This window comes from Chiloscyllium plagiosum, unplaced genomic scaffold (genome assembly GCF_037043375.1).
Source record: "Chiloscyllium plagiosum isolate Xiang-an unplaced genomic scaffold, Cpla_swu_hap1 HiC_scaffold_9, whole genome shotgun sequence".
NCBI lineage: Eukaryota > Metazoa > Chordata > Chondrichthyes > Orectolobiformes > Hemiscylliidae > Chiloscyllium > Chiloscyllium plagiosum.
The window spans coordinates 69,558,366-69,582,609 of NW_028270147.1; the positions used below are offsets into that span (position 1 = coordinate 69,558,366).

The 24,244-nt window shown below is 39.6% G+C and overlaps 1 protein-coding gene across 4 annotated transcripts in view; it reads left to right on the top strand.

Annotated features, from left to right (window-relative positions):
- The window catches only part of soat1 (sterol O-acyltransferase 1), a 105,322-nt gene that overhangs the window by 33,759 nt on the left and 47,319 nt on the right, over nt 1–24,244 (top strand). For 2 of the 4 annotated variants that reach the window (XM_043699579.2, XM_087990760.1), the window contains exon 2: nt 7,396–7,523. In XM_043699579.2, the coding sequence (XP_043555514.1) occupies nt 7,396–7,523 (128 nt within the window). Of the gene's footprint in view, nt 1–6,649; nt 6,746–7,395; nt 7,524–24,244 lie in introns of those variants that run through there. The other 2 variants (XM_043699581.2, XM_043699580.2) reach the window with 2 other exon arrangements.

The window sequence follows — 24,244 nt, forward strand, 5'->3', positions numbered from 1 at the left end:
CCGACACAATGCTGCTACCCCACCACTGTGCAATAGGGACCCTGTAAGACCCAATTAAATAAAGCTTTTATTTCATGTGGGCATGGTATCTAATTCAATGAGTTTTGAGGCCTTATCAATGACAGAGCTTGCAAAATATTATTGTTGTGTTCTGTGCCTGTGCCCCTGCTATTTGAAACCTTGCACTGTTCTCTCCCCCAACCTCTGTAGTTGTCACTCTGGATTTTCAGCAGGTTGGAAGTATTAAATGAGATCACAGTAGAAAAAGGTTTGGAAGGCACTACTATCAGAGATTTTACAGACCATTTATTATGTCTCTTGTGAATTAACAATAATATTTTACTCTCTCTTTCTTTATCAGTTTCTTGGCCCTCCTCTGCTGAGTTCTAAATTGCTCCCAATCCTCAGGTTTTCTACATTTTGCACATTTTATTATGCGCATCCTCCTTTGACTTTGAACAATCTTTAATTTCCTTTGTTTGCCACAGTTGACTCACTTTACCTGATGGATTTTTATACTTTAAAGAAATGTATGTTTTGTTGTAATGGAGTGATTATTAATAATGTAATATGGCTGCCGCGCATGCGCAGACACAGCCAATTATGTCCATGACCTTGACCACGACAGGACAGGGTGCAGGAAGGATCCATGTATGCACTGATGACATCACCAGATTCCAAACTGAGGATAACCTTTAGTAGGAGCAATGGAAAACCTGGAGTGGGTAGGGAGGGCAATATCTGCACCATGAGCCAGCCTTTGTGCTGAGGAATTATGGGAGGCTGCAGGGTAATGGGAGAAAGAGGGAAGATTTTCAGATAAAATAAACTAATTTTGTTCTGTCATGATGTTTTACATTCATGCAATCTAGACTTTAGACAGGCTTCTGGCACTTGAGAATAATGTCATTCATTGTTTACTTTGTTTAGATTTAAAATCCTAGTTTTGGATTGAACTGTATCATTTTTCAACCTTAATATGAAATTCTGTCACATTAGATCATTCTTCCATGAAGATTATTTTCCAGCAAGATTATTAATTAGCCTCTTTGCATAATGCCGGATTGATAATTGCTTGTATCCTATTGATACCTCAGCACACTGCTTTGAAAAGCCATCATGTACATAACTGAAGAATTTGTCTTCCACAGTATTAATGCTCCTCAGGTCTACCCAGTCTGTAGCTAGATTGAAATTCCCCAAGATTACTGCTTTATCCTTGTTACATGCAACTCTAATTTCTTCATTCATATCATGTTGAACATTACTGTTTGATAGACTGTAAACAACACCTCTCAATATTTGCTGGGCCCTGTTGTTTCTTAGCTCTATCCAGTCTAAGGTTAAATTTAAAATCCACTCTTACCAACATCCTGATTCCATCACTAATTAAGATCACCAGCCCACCTCCTTTATCTTTTTGCTTATCCTTTTTAAATATCAAAATCCTTAATTTTTTTCTATGTTTGTTCAAGCGATGTAGGCATTGCTGTTTGGCCACTATTTAATGACCATCCCTAAATACTATTGAGAATGTACTGATGAGTCACCACCTTGAACCGCTACTTTCCATAAGATGTGAACATAGGAGGTATGATTAATAGATTTGCAGATGATGCCAAAATTGGAGTTGTAGTGGACAGCAAAGAAGATTACCTCAGATTAAAACAGGACCTTGATCAGATGGCCAGTGGGTCACGGAGTGGGGTTTAATTTAGGTAAATGTGAGATGCTGCATTTTGTAAAGGCAAATCAAGGCAGGACTTATACACTTAATAGTAAGGTCCCGGGGAGTGTTGCTGAACAAAGAGACCTCACAGTGCAGATTCATAGTTCCTTGAAAATGGAGGTAGTCACAACCACCTGATGAAGGAGCAGCGCTCCGAAAGCTAGTGCTTCCAATTAAACCTGTTGGACTTTAACCTGGTGTGGTCTGATTTTTAACTTTGCACACCTAGGTCCAACGTCAGCATCTCCAAATCATTTATTGATCAGCACATTGAGTATAGGAGTTAAGAGGTCATGTTGTGGCTGTACAGGACTTTGGTTCGGCCACTTTTGGAATACTGCATTAAATTCTGGTCTCCCTCATATAGGAAGGATGTTGTGAAATTTGAAAGGGTTCAGAAAAGATTTACAAAGATGTTGCTAGGATTGGAGGGTTTCAGCTGAAAGGAGAGGCTGAATAGACAGGGGCAGTTTTCCCTGGAGCATCAGAGGCTGAGGGGTGACCTTATAGAGGTTTATAAAATCATGAAGGACATGGATACGGTGATAGCCAAAGTCTTTTCTCCAAGGTAGTGGAGTCCAAAACTAGAGGGCATAGAGGGAAAGGAAAGGTTTAAAAGCAACTTAAGGGGCAACTTTTTCACCCAGAGGATGGTGCATGTGTGGAATGAGCTGCCAGAGGAAGTGGTGGAGGCTGGTATAATTATAACATTTAAAAGGCATCTGAATGGGTATATGAGTAGGAAAGGTTTAGAAGAATATGGGGCAAATGCAACTGGATTAATTTAGGATATCTGATTGGCATGGACAAATTGGACAAAAGGGTACATGCTGTACAGCTCTTTGGATTTTTGTAGCCACATCTACAGTGCTGCTCGGAGTTCCAGGATTCTAAATCTGCAAGTAAAGAGTCAGTGATACAGTTCTAAATCAGGATGGTATGTTGCATAGTGGGGAACTTGCAGGTGTTGGTGTGTTCCCATGCATCTCCTCTCCTTTTTAGATGGTAGAGTTTGTGGATTTGTAAGGTGCTTTCAGGGGAGCTAACTGAGCATTTTGCAATTGGTTCACAATGATGCCACTGTACATCAATGGTGAAGGGAGTGCATATTGAACGTGAATGTGATGCCAATTAAGTGGCTGTCTTGTCCTGGATGATGTCAAGCTTCTTGGGTACTGTTGGAGCTGCACTCATCTCAGCAACTGGCAACTATTTCATCTCACTGCTGATTTGTACTTTCTGGATGGTGGGCTGACATTGATGAAATAGGAGGTGAGTAACTTGCTGCATAAGTCCTAGCCTCTGATCCACTCTTGTAGCCAAAGCATTTATATGACTACTCTACTTCAGTTTCTGATCAATGGAAACCACCACGATGTTGATAGTGGTGGATTCAGCAATGGTAATGCTGTTGAGCATCTCTGAATGATGGTTTGATTCATTCTTGTTAGTTATAATCATTGCTTGGTACTTGTGTGACATAAATGTTAGTTGCCATTTAACAGTTTACCCAATGCTGGATGTTGACGAGATCTTGATGCATTTGGACAAGGGCTGCTTCAGTAATCTGATGTGTTGTCAGTGATACTGAACATTGTGCAATCATCCCACTTCTGACCTTGTGACAGAGGGAAGATTGTTGTTGGCATCCAGAATCTACATGGTTAAGGCTATCACTGAATAGACTTATTTACTTTCTGATTGATATTTCACAATGAGGGCTATGCTATAACACCTTGTGATATAAACTGATTATGCTTGAAGTATTCTCCTCCATTGTGATTCATAAAAAGTGTACATGGAAACTCAGTTGCATGCTGTAAATTTTCTGCGGCCTTAATAATGATCCTTTTTATTGATGGTCTCCTGGGCAATGTTGATGAATCTAAACAAGCCAAATTTGAAGGGGCTGAGCTCTCTGACACAGACTTTTCATTGCTGTCATTGCCTTCATTGTGTGCTCTTCCTTACTTGTGAACACAGAGTTACCAGGTAAAGGCACAACGATTTGTATGATTGGAAGCAAAGTATTGTGGATGCTGAAGATCTGAAATAAAAACAGTGCTGGAAAAACACAGCAGGTCTACTGGCATCTTTAGAGTGAGAAGCAGAGTTAATGTTTTGAGTTACATATGAATGGAGTGTTGTGTACAGTTCACAATAGGAAGGATGTGAATGTTCTGGAGAGGCTGCATAATGGTTCCAGAGATTAGAGACTTCAGTTATTTGGAAAAATTGGAAATATTGGAATTGTTTTCCTTGGGGAGGAGAAGGCAAAACAGCGATTTGATACAATAGTTCAAAATCATGAAAGATTTGGACAAAATGGATAGGGAGAAATTGTTCCGACTTGTGATTAGTTCAAGGATCAGAAGGCCCAGTTTTAACAAGTTTTTGGAAAAGAAGCAAGAGCAAGGTAAGAAAAATCATTTTCCACACAGTGTGTAGTTAAGATCTGAAATGTACTGTCTAAATGTATGGAGATGGCAGGTTCAAGTGAAGCATTCAGGAGGGCTTTGGGTGATTACTTAAAGAAAAACAATGTGCAGAGTACAAGAGGATGGTAGGGGATTGACACAAAGTGGAGTCTCAGATAATTAGGATAATAAGGTGTTTGGTATACTTGCCTTTATTGGTCAGAGCATTGAGTATAGGACTTGGGAGGTCATATTATGGCTGTACAGGATATTGGTTAGGCTACTTTTGGAATATTGCATGTAATTCTGGTCTTCCTAAGGAAGGATGTTGTGAAACTTGAAAGAGTTCAGAAAGATTTACAAGGATGTTGCCAGGGTTGGAGAATTTGAGTTATAGAGAGAGGCTGAACAGGCTGGCGCTATTTTTCCAGGAGCGTCAGAGGCTGAGGGGTGACCTTCTAGAGTTTATAAAATCATGAGGGAATGAAAAGGTTAAATAGACAAGGTCTTTTCCCTGGGGTGGGGATTCCAGAATTTGAGGGCATAGGTTTAGGGTGAGAGGGGAAAAATTTAAAAGGAATCTAAGGGGCAACGCTTTCATGCAGAGGGTGGTGCATGTATGGAATGAACTGCCTGAGGAAGTGGTTGAGGCTAGTACAATTACAACAGTTAAAAGATGTCTGGATGGGTATATGAATAGGAAGGGTTTAGAGGGATATGGGCCATGTGCTGGCAAATGGGACTTGATTAATTTAGGATATCTGGTCAGCATGGACAAGTTAGACCGAAAGGTCTGTTTCTGTGCTGTCCATCTCTATGTATCTATGACTCTAAATGTAAATTGCTCAGAGAGAAAGTGCAGATACTATAGGTTAAATGGCCTTCTTCACCACTGCAACAATTTTATGGTTCTTTGGAACTGTCACGTTGGACTTGAAACGTTAACTCACTCCATGGAGGCTGCCAGACCTACTGAGTTCTTCCAGTACTTTCTGTTTTAGCTTTCTCCTCCGAGCATTCGTCATTGGTAATGTCCATTATCTGCTCATGTACATTTGAACGCTCAGGCAAAAAAAATGAATGGATAGTGGCAGAGCAAGAATGTTGCCGCTTGGTACTGTGACCATGTTTCAATTATTGTTCATGATTTGGAGATGCCGGTGTTGGATTGGGGTGTACAAAGTTAAAAATCAGACAACACCAGGTTATACTCCAACAGGTTTAATTGAAAGCCGATGAAGGAGCGTCGCTCCGAAAGCTAGTGTGCTTCCAATTAAACCTGTTGGACTATAACCTGGTGTTGTCTGATTTTTAACTTCAATTATTGTTAACATCAAACCACCACACATGAATGTTGTGTGACATGCGCATCTGTGCTATTTAATTTCATGTCCAGGTAGCTGGCACCGTCGAAATCTTTGATGCTTTGGGAAGCTAAAACAGTACTATGTTCAGCAATTCCTGCTGTCCGATTGTCAAATGGAGAATCCCTGAAAAGGACCTCTGTCAAACAGAGGAACAGTTGACCTTTTCTTGGATTAGCATGACTTTGCCAAGTCAAGGACCCAAGTTTTCCTAGAAACAAAAACAGAAATTGCTGAAAAGCTTAGCAGGTCTGACAGCATCTGTGGAGAGAAATCAGAGTTTGCGTTTCGGGTCGAATGACCCTTCCTCAGAACTAGTCTCCTGTCTGACATGGAAAATCTACTTGCTACAGGAATTCTCGTTTCCGGACGGTAGAGAAAGATTTGATGTGTACAAGCTATCCCCTCTCTTTGTTCAAAACTATGCTTAAACAGGGTCATCGGACTCGCAAAGTTAACTCCCTTTTCTCTCCAGGACATGCTGAGTTTCTCCGGCAAATTCTGTTTTTGTTTCAGATCTCCGTCAGCAGTAGTTTTTTTTGTGTTTAATCTCTCAACTGTCTTTGGGGTTTAAATGCTCCAACATCTAGTACCACGTCGGTTTCTGTGTTAAGGCCGTCAAGTTCTCTGCTCAACAATTCTGAAGCAAAAAGTTGCGAACGTCGGTAATCTAAAATAAAAAGAAATGCTGGATCAGCAGGTCTGTGAAGAGGGCAGAACCTTGCTCATTGAACATTGTCAGAGCTTATAATGCACAACGTTACTTGGGTTGATAGGAAGGCTGCGTACCCCGGTTTAACTGCTTGGAATCGAGAATTATAAAAAGAGACGAGAAGGGCAATCATTTAAAAAAAGTTCTGGCATTGAGGGAGAAATATCACCTCAGATTATCAGATCGAGTGAAAATTTGATCTCTCAAAAGTAAGTGTTAATTATTGCAGTAAAGAGGATAATTTCACTTTTTAAAAAAAATTCTCTTTCCTTTTAGTTTGCTGTTTTGTCTCTTCCTTCTTCCGTTCCCCGTTGGATCGGCTCCCGATACCTTCCTTGTACATTTGTATCCGTGAAGGCAGGGTCACGAACGGATAGGCGGCCCTGCAGTAGCACGCGCATTGACGTCTCTCCACCTCCCCCTCCCCCTTTCTTAGCGCGTCATGCGGCGCGCGCTCTCTGGGTCACGTTCTCTTTCCGAACGCGGACACTTGGAGCAGCGTTTGTATCGAGTGTTGGAGCAGGTGAGGGAAGCTTATAGACTCATGGCTTCTTCGGCTTTGATACCTGCCTTTCACCGCGGTGGGAATCCGCTCAGAGGGTTAGCTGCCAACTGTGGGATCGAGTTATTATACTACAGTACATGGAGCGAGGGAGTCGATTGATAATTGCGGGATGTTGTCGCTGGTCCTGTTCCATTTCCCCTCTTTCACATTTTAAGAGCCGTTCCGCAGTGCCCCAATACAGCTTCCTGCTGTCAGCTGAGAATGTGTCTGCCGACTGTGCGGTACCCCTGATGCCTCTCATTCCTTGGCCCAGGCTCAGAGAAGTTACATCAGTTCAAAGAGTTTTTCATCGAGGGTTTGTTCTGGCTCAGCAGCTAGTCAAGAAATTTATACCACTTACTTCCTTTTCGAACTCAGAATTAAAGATTTGGTTTAAGGGAAAATGTTTTTTTTTGTCGTCTTGTCAGTTTAAATTGTTTGATCCTTGTGATTTATCGTTCCTTTTTGGATGAAACACAAAGCTTATAATAACTTTTTTATTTTCTACAACAAAGGTGTAGAGTTTTAAGGACTAACTGCGGGTTTAAAATCGTTTAAGGATTTTAAACACTATTGCCCATTTATTTGCTCTGTCGCTGATTTCTCTCTTGTTCTTTGCCCATTGGCAGGAAGCTAATGGCGAGTGAGACGGGAGTGACGTTTAGGGGTCGGCGTAGTTCCGCGAAATCCATGAACGAAGACAGTCCGAGGAGTTCTGAGGGGACTGATGATGTTTACGTCCGACCAGTCAGCAATGGTGAGTAATTTCCTCCACGCCAGACTCCTTTCTAATGGAGGCGGTTAGCTTCACATCCAACGTATTCGTCACATTGTTGCAATCGTTGTAAACTCTGTATTTACAAAAGAATGCGAAGAGGTGTCGAAGGGAAAAGATGTGTTTGTATGTTATGGAGGTGAGGTATACGTCAGTGCAGTTGGCGGCCATCCACAAAAAAAATTCATACGACTTCTGGCGAGCGAAAACCATTGAAGTTGTACCCGTCACCTTTGTCAGAGACGCATTCAAGCCGAATATACCGAGGAGAAACCGTTTTATCCACTCACTCATTAGGGATCTCCTTGTACATAGAATCTAAATGTGTTTGACGTGCATGCTTAGTTTAATAACAAAGGAAAGGAAACGCTGTGATTTAAAAAAAACATTGCTTTATCTTTAGTTTGAACTCTGCGCAGAAGGCATGCGTGCATAATATTGGGGTAGCATGAGTAATAAGATCACATGTCCTAAACTGTGTCTCTTTCTTATGTATTGAATCAGAAATGCGAGTAATTATTTCTGGATTCCAGATTAGCTGCAGCGGTTAATATATTGGATAGCACTGCTGTTTATACATCTATCATCGAATAGAATAACCGAAAGTTTACAGCTCAAAGTCGCCACTTGGGCCGTTGTCGTTAATGATTTGAGTGTTTCTGCCACCGCACCCCTCGAAGGCAGAAAGTTCCAGTGGCGTTTGATCATGGTGACAGTGCAAAAGCTTTTCACTGTATTTTACTGTTTTTCTCACTAAAATACATGTAACAGTAATACTATTAATTGATCCATTCAATGCCATTGATAAACCTTTGCCATAACTCCCCTCCAACTTTTAAATGATTGGTAGAAAGTCAGTATCTCCTGGTCATTGACATCTCTGCTAAGATGAGTAGACCCATCCTATTCATTGTATCTAGCAATCCCTCCTTCCTCAATGTTGTACATCTTGAATCAAATCTCCCATAGGTACTACTGTATCGAGGAGAACGATCTGAGACTTTCCCTAGGATTTTCCTCCTAACTGCATTTTTCTGATCCTGGCCACATCTTCATAAATCTCCAATGTACCCTGTTTCATGTAATTATATCCTTTCTGTAGTGAAGTGACCAGATTGCATGCCATATTTAAGTGTGGCTTAATATGGTGATTTAGACAATCCCAGCAAAAACTCCACATTTATACTGTATATGCTGTACTTGAGTTAATAAAAGGACAGATTCCATGCTTTTTAACCATCATTTTGACCTGAAGAAACTGCAGACATTCATTTCAAGGTCCTTCCATTTCTATATTTTCCAATTGTGTATTCCTTTGTCTTATTTGACCTACTAGCATGAATCATCTCATTTCTCCTGGTTGAAATCCATTTGCCACCTTTCTGTCAACCTGATGAGTCCATTGATCTTTCTGAAGCTATTTTCCTTGCTAGCAATCACATGACCAATTTCTGTATCATCAAACATGCTCCCTAGATACATCCAAGTTGTTAACAATATCACTAAAAAGCAGAGTTAAAAATCACACAACACCAGGTTATAGTCCAACAGGTTTAATTGGAAGCACACTAGCTTTCGGAGCGACGCTCCTTCATCAGGTGATTGTGGAGGGCTCGATCGTAACACAGAATTTATAGCAAAAGTTTGCAGTGTGATGTAACTGAAATTATACATTCAAGAATTGATTGTCTGTTAAGCCTTTCATCTGTTAGAATACAGTGATAGTTTCACTTCTTTCATGTGTAAATCACAAAACCCTTTTTTTTAAAGTTGCATTCTTGGGTTAGCTGTTAACAATGGTGATAGCTAGACAATGTGTTGAAGGTGTTAGCCCCCTGTGGGGCTAACCACTACAAACACCGGAGGAAACATCAAAGAAGCGCTTCGCAGGAGGCTCCCAAGCACTGATGATGTCGCCTAGCCAGGGGACGAAACGTTTGCAACAAAAACTTCCAGCTCGGCGAACAGAACCACAACAATTTATGGAGTTTCTGCTCCTCGGATGCTGCCTGAACTGCTGTGCTTTTCCAGCACCACTCTAATCTAGAATTTATGGAGTCATACAAACAGGCCCTTTGACCCATCATTTCAATGCTAACAAACACCAGGCTATACTAATCTTATTTATCTGCACTTGGCCCATAGCCTCCTGTCTACTGGCATTTTCAGTGCACGTTCAGATGCTTAAAAGTTTTGAGGAAATCAGGCAGTGCGTTTCATTTCTGCCACCCTCTGGGTGAAAAAAATTCTTCCTTCAATCCTCACCTGAAACATAAAACCTCTGGTGGTAGGTACAGCTGCAGTGGGGAAAAGATTCCAGCGATGTACCTATTTATGCTCTCATAGTCTTGTGTAACTCATATTTTACTAGCCATGGTACATTGAGGTACTAGATTGGGGCTGTGTCCGCATCTAATACATTTGGTGCTTTTCTGTATTGTGAAATATTTATTTTGCATACTTCAGGTAATGGAGTGGTTTATGGAAAGGGTTCTGAACCTTTTGCTTCTGACTTGCTTCTCACATGTGAACAATACTGCCTGAAACTTAATGCAAGTATTTCCTCTTTTTAAAAAAAATCATTGTTTGGAATGTGGCTGGTAATGTTAGCTTTTATTGCCGTTGACCAGAAATGGTTGTGAGCTGTCTTTTTGAATTTCTGTAGCATATCGGACCATTTATTGTGAGATAGGAAATTTTAAGATTTTTACTCTGGCCATGAGTAATGGTACTTAGATTCCCAGTTAGGGTAATGTGTGACTTGGAGGGAATCTTTCAAACTGGTAATGTTGCTGTGTGCCTGTTGCCCTCGTTTTGATGGCAGGGGCTGCATATCAAAAGTAGAGTTTAAATAGCAATAAGAATTTTCAGTGCATCTCGTCAACAATATGTATTGCAGCCACTGTTAATGGTGAAGGGAGCGAATGTTGAAGATAATGTTGATGGAGTGCCAGTCAAATTTATTACTTGGTCCTGGATTATATTGGGGTTCATGAATAATATTGTGCTGCATTAATTCAGGTGAATGAGAAGTATTGCATCACTTTCCTGACTTGTCTTGTCGATTGGTGGAAAAACTGAAGGAACTGGTAGGTGAGCGTCTTGCAGATTTCCCAACCTCTGCTGTGCTCTTGTGATTACTGTATTTGTGGTTGGTACAGTTCCATATCTGGTCAATTGGGGCCCCCTAAATATTGTTAACGGAGGTATCAACAGTGGTAATGTAGTTGAAATTGAAAGGGAAGTGTTTGGACTCTGTTAATCGGAATTCTTTTGCACTCGTATGTGCACGTGTTACTCATCAGTCCACACTCGAATGTTTGCTGCACGCAAACACAGACTACTTTAGTATCTGAGAAGTGAAAAGCACAGAATACTGGAGCAGTCAGTTGAGGTCCTTAGCATTGCATCATATTGAAGGTTGTTCATTGAAGTAGTGGAAGATGGTTAGGCTGAGAACATTGAGAAACTGTTGCAGTAGTGTTGTGAGAGTAAGTGATTGCATTGCCAGTGAAGAGTTTTTCCCTTTTTGATTTCAATGGTTTCAATTTCGCTCAGACTCCTTGTTACCACGCTTGGTCCAATGCTGCCTTAATGTCAAAGGAAGTTCCCGTCCTTCCTGGAATTCGGCCATTTTGTTCACGTTCAGATGAAGGACGTAAGGAGCCAGATGTCCTGGTTTTACCCAAATTGCGCATCGTTGACCTGATGGTTGTTGAGTCATTGCAACTTAATAGTACAGTTGGTGATGCCCTTTTGTTGTTAGACTGACAAAGAAATAATCGGGTGGATTGGATTTGCCTAGATTTTTGTGGCCTGAACACAACCATGCTGTTGCCCATTTTGTTGGACAGGTGGTCACTTGGTTATAGATATGACTGGTCTGGGACCACATTTCCCAACACACAGCTAAGATGTTGAACAAACCTTTGTTTTTTCCCATATGCTCAGTTGTTTCTTTATCTTGGGGACTGAATTGAATTGACTGAAGACTAGACCATGTGATAGTTGAATCCCTGGGAGGAAACTGAACATTGCAGTCTTGTTTTTATAATCGCATGCTGGCTACACCATGATTTGAGGATAGGGATAATTGTGGAACTGCTTCCCTTGGTTATTTTTTAAATTATCCGGTGTTACTCATGGCAAGTGGCAGTACTACAAGAATTTACAACAGGTCTGTTAGTTGTGATTAGATTCGGCCTGTTCCAAACTTTCTGCAGTTTGGCACCTGTGACATTCAGTGTTGGCTTGTCAGCAGGCTGGCATCTCAGTTTGGAGGTATGTCTGGTGCTGCTCCTTTCTATATGTTGCTGTATCCTCATTGAACCAGAATAGTCTTCTTACTCAATAATAATGAAAAATTGAGGTATAGGTTGGGTCATGGCATTACATTTTGTGCTATTCAGTGTCATCATAGATGATCTACAGTGTCTTGTGGATGTCTAATTTTGAGTCTATCCAACTCAGTATTGCAGTGCCAGGCAACAACTGGAATGCATTCATCTGTATGAAAATCGGCTCTGTATTTGCAAGGAATGGGTGGTGATCACTTCTACCATTATTGTCATGGAAGGATGCCTCTGACAGTTGCAGTGAGGATGATGTCAAGTAGATTTTCTCAAGTTAATTCTCTCACTTATCTGCTACAGCCCCAGTCTGTCAGCTACGTTCTTCCGTGATTCAGCCAGCTTGATCAGCAGTGGTACTACCTGATCATGGATGCTCCAGACTTCCCACCTAAAATATATTTTGCTCTTGTCACTGAGTTTTTTTTTAACAAATCATATCATATTCAATTGAATCATCAGCTAAGTGAGGACAGTAGGTGCTGCAAGCAGGATGTTTTCCTGTGCCATCTGCTAAAACATCTCCTGGAGCCAGGACCAATATTGAAAACTTCCAATGCTGGTCTATCCTAACTGTACACCAGTATGCTGTCACATCTGGTGGGATTGTTCAACCTGCAGGACAGGATATACTCTGGGATGTATCGAACAGTTTGGGACATGGTTGCTAAGTAGATGCTATTCTCAGCACCTTCGCACAATACAATTTCACAATTGAAAAATCTCCCACATGTTACTGAAGAGAATTTGACAGGATTGACCCTGGGCTCTGTTATTCCTCACTAAGGTAGCACACTGTAAATCAAGTCCTGCTGTTCATGGATTGTCACAGAAATAAGATATTTTTTTAAAAATGCACAATTCTTTAACTTGGCTTGCAAACCCAGATTTACAGTTTTCATTACTTAGAAATAAATAGATTGCAGCTACAAGTAATCAATTATGAACTATTAGCATGTGACTCTACTTGTTAGATGTCTAACTCTTCCTTGTACACATGAAACAAAAATGATGGCTGTTTTGGAGGGGTGGGGGGGGGACGACTGGGATGACAGATCAGTGGTTTCTGTTCATACATTTGCTGAGATAATTCTTATACTGCTTGTGCAAGTCAGAATGCTGCTTTTCGGTGCACAAATATTTATTGCTCCCGTAAGTCTAGTTGTCTTGTTCAATTTTTTTTTTTGCTTTGACAGGACAAATAGATAAGAACACTAAAGTATTTACAACTTGGTCGTGCCGGTGTCGGATCCGGGTGGACAAAGTTTTTTAAAAAAACATACAACACCAGGTTGTAGTCCAACAGATTTATTTGGAAGCACTAGCTTTCGGAGCACTGCTCCTTCATCAGGTCGTTGTGGAGGACAAGATCATGATCACAGATTTTATAGCCAAAGGAGTTTATACCCAATCTAAAATTGTTTAGCGTATCACATGTCTGCGATACTGGACTCCTTTGCCTGTAAAGTCTGTGGTCATGATCTTGTCCACCACATTTGCCTGATGGAGTGGCATTCCGAAAGCTAGTGCTTCCAAATTAACCTGTTGGACTATAACCTGGTGAAGTATTTATAGGCATTTTTACGTTTAATTCCAAAATGTCGTTGTCTTTTTAAAAGAACTGCCACAGTAAATATGACGTGGGTGTTAATTCAGTGACTTACAAACTCCCATGTGAAGCCATTGGAATTTTGCACCTGTTGTGTTAAGGGGATCAAAAGTAGGAATTGAGTTTAGAGCTAAAAAGAAGGCTGACCATTCTCTCCCCTGAATCCTGACTGGATCCTTAACAAATAGTTACTTTCTGCCTGTTCCAGACAGCTTCATAGTAGGTGCCATTTTATTCTGCCTTGTTGAATCAATATTTGGACATACTTTAAGACTGAAAATTGACTTGTACAGGAGGTCAGTGAATGTTGGAGTAAATGTTTTAGATGAGAACTCCATCAGACTGTTCTCATTCCATAATGTTTGCAGCAGCAATTGAACTAAATTGTGGAGTAGTAATCTTATTTAAAAGCTTTTGTTTAAGCAAATATTGCCAGTGGTTCATGCAAGCTCAAACCCTTGATCCTACTGAAATCTCACTTGTGTTCACAGTATAGTGTAGAGTCACAGAGTTTCTGTTGTGCAACTTGCTTTAGTCTTCCTGTCGTCAGCAATGTGACCTGTATACACATTACCCTTTCAAACCGTTTAGTGCGGAGGAGTGTTTCAGTACAATCTTTTTGTGGATGTGACTCATGTCTTAAGTTGGTCAGAACTTGTAAGTGAGCCTGTAAACTTCATTTTGTTTTGGCTTGAAGTTCCTCATTGAGTATATAGCGTATGATGAAAACACTTGAGTACCACCTTCACTATGGAGTAGTTCAGTCACAATGTTGGTATCCTCCAGTGGTCTGTTTAAAAAAAATCACTTTTTTGAGCCATTTGTCTCCAGCACCTCAAATCAAATATGTTCCTCTTCTGTTAAAATTCCTTCATGACCACAGCTCTTAGAATGTCTAGAATCTCTCTCAGCATTGCAACACCTGCAATCTTTAGTCCTTTGATTCTGGCTTTTTGCACAGCTTTCATTCCTTTTCCAAAAACTATTGGTTAAAGTGTCTTCATCTGTCTCAGCACTTTGTCCTGGAATTCCCTCCCAACTCTGTTTCTTAATTTCTTAAGGTCTGCATCTGAGATCTAAATTTGGTTAACCCTTCTAACCTGGTGTCAATTTCTGTATCTTGCTTCTGTGAAACATTTTGGGACATTTGTTATGTTGCTTTTTAGTCAGTGTTTCCAGGGCTCTTCATTGTTTCCTCTTCCACTTTTTGGCGTTGGTTTCCTCTGGGAGAGGTGTTGAAGCTCAGGTTGGCTGTGCTTAATGAATGTAACCTCATTTTGATTATAATTTTAAATAGGAGCATCACGTCTATTCTGACATTGAACATGATCGTTGCTGATCCTGTACCTCAAAATCATATTACCACTCTCTTGTCATATCCCTTGTATCCTTCTGAAATCTATTTCATTAATATGTTCAGTGACTTCACAGCATATTGAAATATAGAATTCCAGAGGTTTACCATTTTCTCCTCCTCAGTCCAAAATAGCATATCACACATCCTGAGACTGTGACTACTTATTCTTGATGCTTTGGCTTGGGAAACGTTATTTCTGTATCCATTTTGTCCAGCCCTGTCAGTTGTTTTGCATTTCATGGTGATTCCCTCATGTTGTTCTATATTCCAGTGAATACAGTCCCATTCGACCCAAGCTCTTTGGACAAATCTGCTATCCCTGGAATCAGTCTCATGAACCTTTGCTGTACTCCACCTATGACAAGTGTATCACGTGTAAGAAGATCAAAAGTGCATCAGCATTCCAAGTGTAATCTCCCCAAGGCCCAATGCAGCTTCATTAAGACTGCTTTGCACCTCTACTTAAACCTGATTGTAATAAAAATCGGGAAACCAAATGATATGCTAACTGCTTTCAGGGTGTTCTTCTATAGCATGTGCGATAATGCGATTGAAGAACTTAGACTGTTATTTTCAGAATGTGAAATTTCCTTACCTCTTTGGCTATTACGTGATTCTGGCCTCAGTTGATTAGATGGCGCAATTATTGTGATTTCTTTTATAACGCAAGATTGCATGAGAGTGGATCTATCGTGTTATATCAGACTGTGCTGCACTTGCTTTCAATAACTGGTGTACAAGGACACCCAAAACCCTTTCTCGATAATTATTTTCAAATCTATAATCATTTAAGTTCTACTTTGCCATGCTGTTTTTCATACCGAAGTGGGCAACTTCATACTTACCCATATTATATTGCATCTACCATGCATTTATTCATTTGTTCAACTTGTCTAAATTGTCCTGAAGCCCCTCTATGGCCCACTAAAACAGTGAGCCAGTTTGGCTTTTTGATGTTCTCTTAAATTGTATATCAGTCTCATCTGGCATGAAGTTTTTATTTTATTTATTAAGTATCAGTGACTGACTGTTAAGTAGCCAGAAGCGTGAATAAGTATATGGTTCTTTAAGATTTGAAGTTTTGAGATATTCAACCATGGGTAAAGTGTATTTGTATTTGCCTTTCTCTTAATTTGTCTTTTTTTTCCTTCACTCCAATCATTCTTTCCCCCTCTTCCTGTAACTGGATTCATATTGAATTCGCCTTTCATTCCTTTTTAATGAGGATATTTTCTAACCATGAAACTTGATTGTTTAAGGAGATAGCCTGATGGTGACCCTGCTCTGTCTCAATCGTTTGCTTTTCTTGTGCCATGATCAGCTTGCTGTATCAACCATGTTTTGTGCTTCTTTGAGCTGAAGGCTACAGAACAATCTGTATTGGCAGATGTTGTCAGATGCTCTGCGACAGCAAAATCTAACTTCAATTTCTTTTCCAGTACTCCTACTCTAATATGTAAATTTTGAATTGTTAATTTTAATGACATATTTCCATTGAGTAACAAACCAATCTTTGAGCAGTCAGCCACTTAATGTTTGCTTCTATCAGATTTAGTCTGTGTGTTTCTTCAAAAACGTCAGTCTTTTAAAATGATTTTTGAATTTTATGACCATACTTGTGTCCTTCGCAGGCTTCTTTTTTCAAATGAGCATTCGTTGAATTTGGTCTCGCCACGCTGTGTATATGCATTTTTGTCCGAGCTGATTATGGTTTTTTTTTTTCTTTGGGTTATGTTGTTATTGGATATGGTGAACTTTGTCCTTTTTGGTTGTGTTTTAATGAAATCTTTTAGTTTTCAGTTGAGGGTCCTTTTGGATTTAATATCCCAGATTCCTAACCTTAACGAAAGATGCTGACTTCCTTGAAGCCCGCCTCTATGGTCATTGGCAGTGTCCCCAACTCAGGATCAGGAACCTTGGGTTGGTGTCCCCACTGGGATAAAACAATACCGCCGGAAAGGCGGATTTAAACAAAATTACAGGGAAACTCTCTTCTTTTTCATTAGAAACAGCAGTCACCTTGAGGATGGTGAGAAGAATATGGTGAATTGGTGACAAGATGTATGGATATCATTAAGAACTGGTGGTGTTCATAACCTCTTCCTTTGGTGGGAATTGCAAATGTGATCAATGTTAGGGATGGGCAGTCCAAATTTACGAGAAATGGATAATTGGCTGATTGACCTGCTAAAGCTAACGGAAGACATTAGTAGAGGACTGTGCAGAGAGAGCTGAGCAGGTTTCAGTACCAGATTGGGAAAATGTGGAAAATCAAGTGCTTTCCTGAGAATAGACTTTTGTTTAGTCTCTGAAGTGAAAAAAGCTGAGCATGTTCGTATGTTTTGGCAAAGTCTCAAGTGGAACTAAGAATTAGGAAGTGGTATATTAAGATTTTCAAGTTACAATTATATGGGCTTATCAATATTAAATCAGCAGTGTTTGCCTTGTTTCTTTCCTTGTACAGGAAACTTTTGTTTAAAATGTAAAACCTTGTTGCACAATTCATTTGGGTAACATTTGCAAGTTATTTATATTGAAGTTGATGATCCAAAGAGAGAGACCACTAATAGCTTATGTGCCTGAGTTGATAATCTTGAGTTAACACTTTTGCTGTTACTAACTGATTTAGTTAGCAATGTAGATTTGTGGACATGGTCTTTGATATTTCAGTAGATGCAAGGAGATTTTAATAAATTGTAGTAAATGGGTTTTCAAGGTGCTTGATCAAGTGTTGCATTGGTGGATATCATAAATTTGGGGAAGTGTTATACAGTAGTGTGTGACTTCATTGAAATCAGACGCAGCAGAAAACTATTGAGGTACCATTTTGGTTGAAACTGGTTTTGCTGAGGAATCCAACTGAGAGGACACTATCTATGTTACGTGTCTCACAGCAATGTTCACCTCTGCAGTTTTCATTCAATATTGTCCTGAAGTCTCGGTCGACATTATATAATCAAGTGTCTGGAGTGGAACTTTGCCACTATTGGACCAAGGCTAATATAAAAATCTAGACTTATTTATTTAATCAATAAATTAAAACAAACTAATGAGACCAAGGCACGGTCAGTAAAATAATGGCTTGGGCAGATATAAATGCATGATAAATCTAAACATCCAGAATATGTATGTATAATATGAATTTTGATATAAAAATATATAGATGAAACTATGAAAAGAGGAGAGGAGCAGGTCAGATGCACAAATCATGAATGGGAATATTGAATATGAAAGCAGAGGTGATAAACCAAAAGAAATTTCTGCTTTTGAGTTAAAGTTGGTTACCTTTCAAAGGAAAAGATTTTGAGGGCATGATGCATAGAAGAAATGCATTAAGCTTTTGGGATAAACATTTTATAATCAACCTGCTCGGAGATATTATGACACATGTCTCGAGCAGGTGGGTCTTGAAGTATAATTTGGTGTTGTGATTTTTTTAAATTAGTCAGAGGGAGAATTTCTTCAGAAGAAACAGAAATTCATTAAGGCTCCTTTTAAAGGGAGGTGAGAGTCTAGTCGAGAATGGAGAATTTCCTGGTTACTTTTAGTCTTTTATTTGGATGTATGACTTTGTCTGGTTAGTGCTCGTGAGCTATGATGTGATTGGAATTGGATGAAAAGGGTGATTGAACTTGACTGAGAAATTACCACAGTTGAAATGATCAGATTACTATTAATACCTATAGAAGAGCTGAGGCATTCCAGTATGCCAGTTTCCTAATTATGTCAGTGAGAGTTCAATAAAACAAGAGAGAAAAGAAAATCAGGTAATGGTGACAGACCAATCTGCTTATCCATTTATCTGACGTTGTGTAGATGGACAGTTATTCATACTGTGATTGACAAGAGCTGCATCAGGCAAGGATCCAAGCCAAGCAAGTTACAAGCTGCATTACTTCCAGTCATTGGGCTTTTAGGATAATCAAATAATTTTGGTGCCCCACCCCCACCCCGAATCTCTCTCCATCTGAACTTGGACATATGTTTGTGTTCCTTCTTTATACCACTATTGCAGCATTACCTGAATATGTTAACGCAAGATCTGCGGTAGTTGAAAATAGAAGCCCCATGTCTGTTTTAATGTCTGTCCTCCTCCCCCCTCCTCTTGTCCTTTAAATTGTTAGTTCCATATCTCAAGAATTGAATAATTTATTAAACTGGTAATGTCTGTGAACAGACAATTACATTTACGGTCAAAACTGAAATTTTGTGGGATCAATTTTGAAGTTTGAGCATTAAGCATGAACAGTTCTGCAATAATATTACCATTAAGTTGTCCTTAGCTTGGGAATCTCTAAATGGGAATGATTGGAAAGTGCTTGATCCCTTGAACTATTGTATGAGTCAAATGCATGCTTATCTGGATGGAGAATAGTTCTAAAGGTGACTAAGCCCAGAATGCTTTTCTTTCTCTGGCAATTATGTTTCTCAGTCACTAGTGTTTGTTCTCTTGCAGTTCCTCCAAGATCCCATGGGGTATGGACAATGGTGACAGTTGTGTAGAAAATTACATGACATTTCATGCAGTAAGTTACCCATTGTGCCTTTTGGAGTTATGAACTGCCGCATTATCTTGGCATCATGTTGCTACTTGAGCTTTGCTCTTATAGTCTGAAAGCAAAATTGGAACTTATCAATTGACTTATAACGTTCCATTTGGTTGCAAATGGTAAAAGTACAAAAAGATAAACCGTTTAATAATGTTTTGCTTTATGTTGCAATTTGAGTTTTGTTCATGTGATGGAGGTCACATGAAGATAAATATTTTGTCAGTTCCCTTTCAAAATACTAAGTTATTTTGCATGGTAGGCTATTTGTGTAATTTTGGAGGCAAGGTTTTTCCAGGAGGTATGTTGGATATTTTTAAAAGCTCTACTAGAGTTAATACAATGACATTGGGAATAATAAATGTTTTGAATTGGAACCTTTTTTGTTGAGGTGGTGAACTTCAGTTGAGGTAATGTAGGAGCTTTCAAAATGTTTATGTTTGGCAAAGGTACAGTACTATTTTCGTGAGCTGAAATTGTAAGAACCAAGGAAGAAGTTGAAGTTTTGAAATGAAATGCTTCATTCCAGATGAGAGAGGAATATGATTTTAAAAAATCGAATAAATATTTCCAAAGGAAAATTGAATTCAAATGCAAGGGTTGAAACACATTATTTAGTAATGGTTTTATTTAATTCTATGTTGAAATACAAGAGGGATCGAGGTGTGCTAACCTAACTGAAATATGCTGTTTCACATTTCTGGCTAAAGGTTGTAAAGACTGTTTACTGTTACTGTTCTATACAGAGTTAATATTTATTGTACCACACTGACAAGATGTTCAGAAATGCTGTTAAGGATCTGTTAACTGGAAAACTGTTTATAAAATAGTTGAGAGCCATTGAGTCATACAGCACTGAAACAGACCCTTCAGCCCAATGCATCCATGTCGTCCAGACGTCCCAATCTGACTTAGTCCCATTTGCTAGTGTTTTCCCATATCCCTCTAAACCCTTCCTACTCATGTAGCCATCTAGATGCCTTTTAAATTTTGTAATTGTACCTGCTTCCACCACTTCCTTTAGCAGCTCATTCCATACACTCATCATGCATGAAAAAAAGTTACCCCTCAGATCCTTAAATGTTTTCCTTCTCATTTAAGCCTTTGCACACTCCTCTGCTACCCTGGAGAGAAAGACCTTGGCTTTTTGCTGTGTCCATGCCCTTCATGATTTTTTCAGTCTCTCTAAGGTCACCCCTCTGCCGCCAACTCTTCAGGGAAACCAGCCCCACCCTACTCGACCTCTCTCTATAACTCAAACCCTCCAGTTCTGGCAACATACTTGTAAATCTTTTCTGCACTTTCTCAAATTTAACAACATCTTCCCTATAGAAGGGAGACCAGAATTGAGTATTGTATTTCAAAAGTGGCCTCACCAATGTCCTGTACAGCCACATCCTGAAATCCCAACTCCTATGTTCAATGCACTGACCAATGAAGGCAAGTGTGCGGTAGATTTTTTTTTTTATGAAGTGCTAAGTGCATGGAATATGTTGCCAGAAGAGGTAGTGGATGTGGATACAGTAACAACATTTAAGAGACATGTTCACAGGTATACGAATAGGCAGCGAATAGAGGGATACTGGCTGCATAGAAGCAAAAGCTTGCTTATTTAGAAAGGCATTGTGTTGATGCAGCCTTGATAGGCCAAAGAGCCTGTTCCTGTATTATACTGTTCTTTGATCTTTAGGTCTCCTATATTCACATTCAAATCATTTATATAAATGATGAAAAGCAGTGGACTCAGCACTGATCATTGTGGCACACCACTGGTTACAAGGCCTTCGGTCAGGAAAAAACAAGCTTCCACCACCATTGTCTGTCTCCTACCTTCAAGCCAATTTTGTGTCCAATTAGCTATCTGGTAAAGCTTTATCCTAAAGATGGTTTTTGCTTAATTTTCAAAGATTGGTACCTATCTGATCTTTACTTATCAACGTAACAGTACCTGCCATTTTTTCTTTGCAACATCCAGCAGCAGCTTAATAGTATTTTGTCTTGAGATAAGGCATTTATCCATGCGAATGTTTCCATATTTTGAATCCCTTTACACGTCTAAGAAATATGAGCTGAAAATGTGTTGCTGGAGAAGCGCAGCAGGTCAGGCAGCATCCAGGGAACAGTAGAATCGACGTTTCGGGCATAAGCCCTTCTTCAGGAATGCCCCACGTCTAAGAAATATACCCTGGTGACAGTATAGTACCTTCATAAAATTAAATCTCTGAAGCAATTATTTGCAATTTCAATTTGATTTAACCTACAGTGGCATTTGGAAAAACTAAAAGATTGGAATGCCTGAAATGAAAACAAAGCACCAAAAAGATTAGTTTTGGTAAGCTTCTATTTTGCTTTCATTTCAGATTTCTAACACACATTAGATTTGATTCCTTACAGTGTGGAAATAGGCCCAACCAGTCCACACTGACCCTCCGAAGAGTAACCCACCCAGAATCATTTCCCTCCAACTAATGCATCTAACACTATGGGCAATTTAGCATGGCCAATTCACCTGACTCGCACATCTTTGGATTGTGGGAGGAAACTGGACCATCCGGAGGAAACCCACACACGGAGAATGTGCAAACTCCGCACAGTCACCTGAGCCTGAAATCGAACCTGGGACCCTGATGCTGTGAGGCAGCAGTGCCAACCACTGAGTCACCGTGCTGCCCCAAAATCTTTAGCCGTGTTGGTTATGACGACTTGAGATTGCTGAGATTCAAATTTTGAGAAGTAAATTCATTGTCTTTTTTATGTTCCCAGGTTTTGTCATTGTTTCCTTGGGATTTTCAAAGGCATTTGCTACTCTGAAATCACTTCCATTGGAAGACAGATTGATTTCTCATTGTGAAAGCAAAACATCATCTCTTTGGCACAGTAGTTAAGTAGAATTTGCTAACCAGACACAGCAGGACTGTGGTTAAATTTTGGCTATATGCAGTGATCTTGGTAGAAGGGACATAACAAAGCAGTTAAATGAAATTTGAGTGTATTAACTTCATGAAGTTATGCCATGAATTTGAGACATAGCATGCTATCATGCAGCTTTGAAAATTGTCCTGCAGTTGGAGTAGTGCTTTGATTTTATCACAATGATTGATTGCTATGAATGTTCACTTGCACAAGATGTATCACGTCTGTCTGGTTCTCCTTCCAGCATACAGTTGGGTTCTGCTTGGCATTTGCCATGACATCTCGCATGGAGCTGCTGGCAATTGAGTTTTATTTCTGGCCTGGAGTACCTCATCCAGTTGTTGCTTTGACAATAGTAAAATCTCTGTTGTTTGGCTAGTGTTTCTAAAATCTGGTATTTTTCTCCATTGTATACAGAACTTGAGGAAATAAACAAGATAGTGAAGGACACAGATTTGTTTGTCAGTAAACAAATTCTGCTTTCCCTTTAAATATTAACCAAAAACAGGCCACAGCAGTTAAAATGACAATATCATGATGCATGGTGACTTTGTATTACTTGTTTTTATTCCTAAAATACACTTAACTGTGTGTGGATTCCCATTCAGCCACACGACCCTAAAAGGTAACTTATCAGTCAGACTTGCTTTGAGTACTGCATTTCATTTGTATCAAAGGTGAACTCTTGATTTTTCCTTCCACTCCTTCCTGCAATAATCATTGTGTTTTGAATTTTCAGCAGTATGTAGTCTTCATTTTTTTTCCCCTCGTTTTCCTTTTGTTGTACACCTTGGGAATTAAAATGCATTGGGTTTCTGCTTTCCCTATTTTGGTTTTGAAGAACAGAGATCACCTCCGTTCTGACCAACATGCTTGTGTAGTGTAAGATGCTTTCTATGTTGTTAAGATGTCGATGGGAAGGCCATATGTGTGATACAAAAGGGCAGTTACTTTGAACACTGTAAAAGTAGAATATGGATGCTATGAAAATAGGAAACAAGTTTTTTTAAAAACAAACCTCACACATACTTTCCACCCAACAATTCGATGGTTGTCCCTCTTTCAGTCCCTCTGGACTTGTTCGCTACTATCAGCCACAAAGTGTGTATAGTTTTTGTTTAAAAACCAACTAATACTGACTTCAATCAGATTAGGTGTGACACTTCAATAAAATGGGGCCTGTAAAACTGCCTGTTGTAACTTTTTTCACTGGATTTTGTTGACCGTGATGTAGAGTGTTATTGTTAATAGATTACCTGCGTAGTTGTCAGTTGAAAAGGCAGAACAGTGCCAATTGGGTGAGACTGGTGTTTAATTTGACAAGTTTAGGTTTCTCATTTTGCGCTCTCATTTGTGTCCTGATTTCATCAGTGGGGATCAAAGCTTATAAGAGTAAGTGTGAATGGATCAGGTAACTTGCATGTGGATTTCAGCCAACAGCAGCCCCAAATCTGCTATGAATGCAATAGGAAAATTAGAAGTTAATCCTGAATCATTGTGGTTACCTCAACTTGTGTGAGATTGTGGATCTGCAACTGACTGCCTTACGTGTGTACCCTGTGACATAGAAAAAACACCCCTCTAATTATGTATACTCCTTGACTTTCAACTCAGTGCATAATTTATAACATTTTGCATAAATTACAGGTTTGCTTTTTTTTGAGGGAACACAGTCGTATCCAGTTTAAGCAATAGTAACCATTCCTATACATCTTGTTCTTTTATTATTTTGCATGTTGTCAGAACAATTCAAGACAGGCACTGATATTTGTTTAAAGCAGTTGTAGACTTTTCCTCTTTGGATCGTGAAATTGGTGGTGTTTTAATCCTTCCTTACCCTGCTCCCACAGCTGTGACTAGTTTTTAATGAAAGTGAATTGTGAAGCTTTTCAGCCCTCATTGGCAAGGCATGTTGTTGCAGGCTGAAG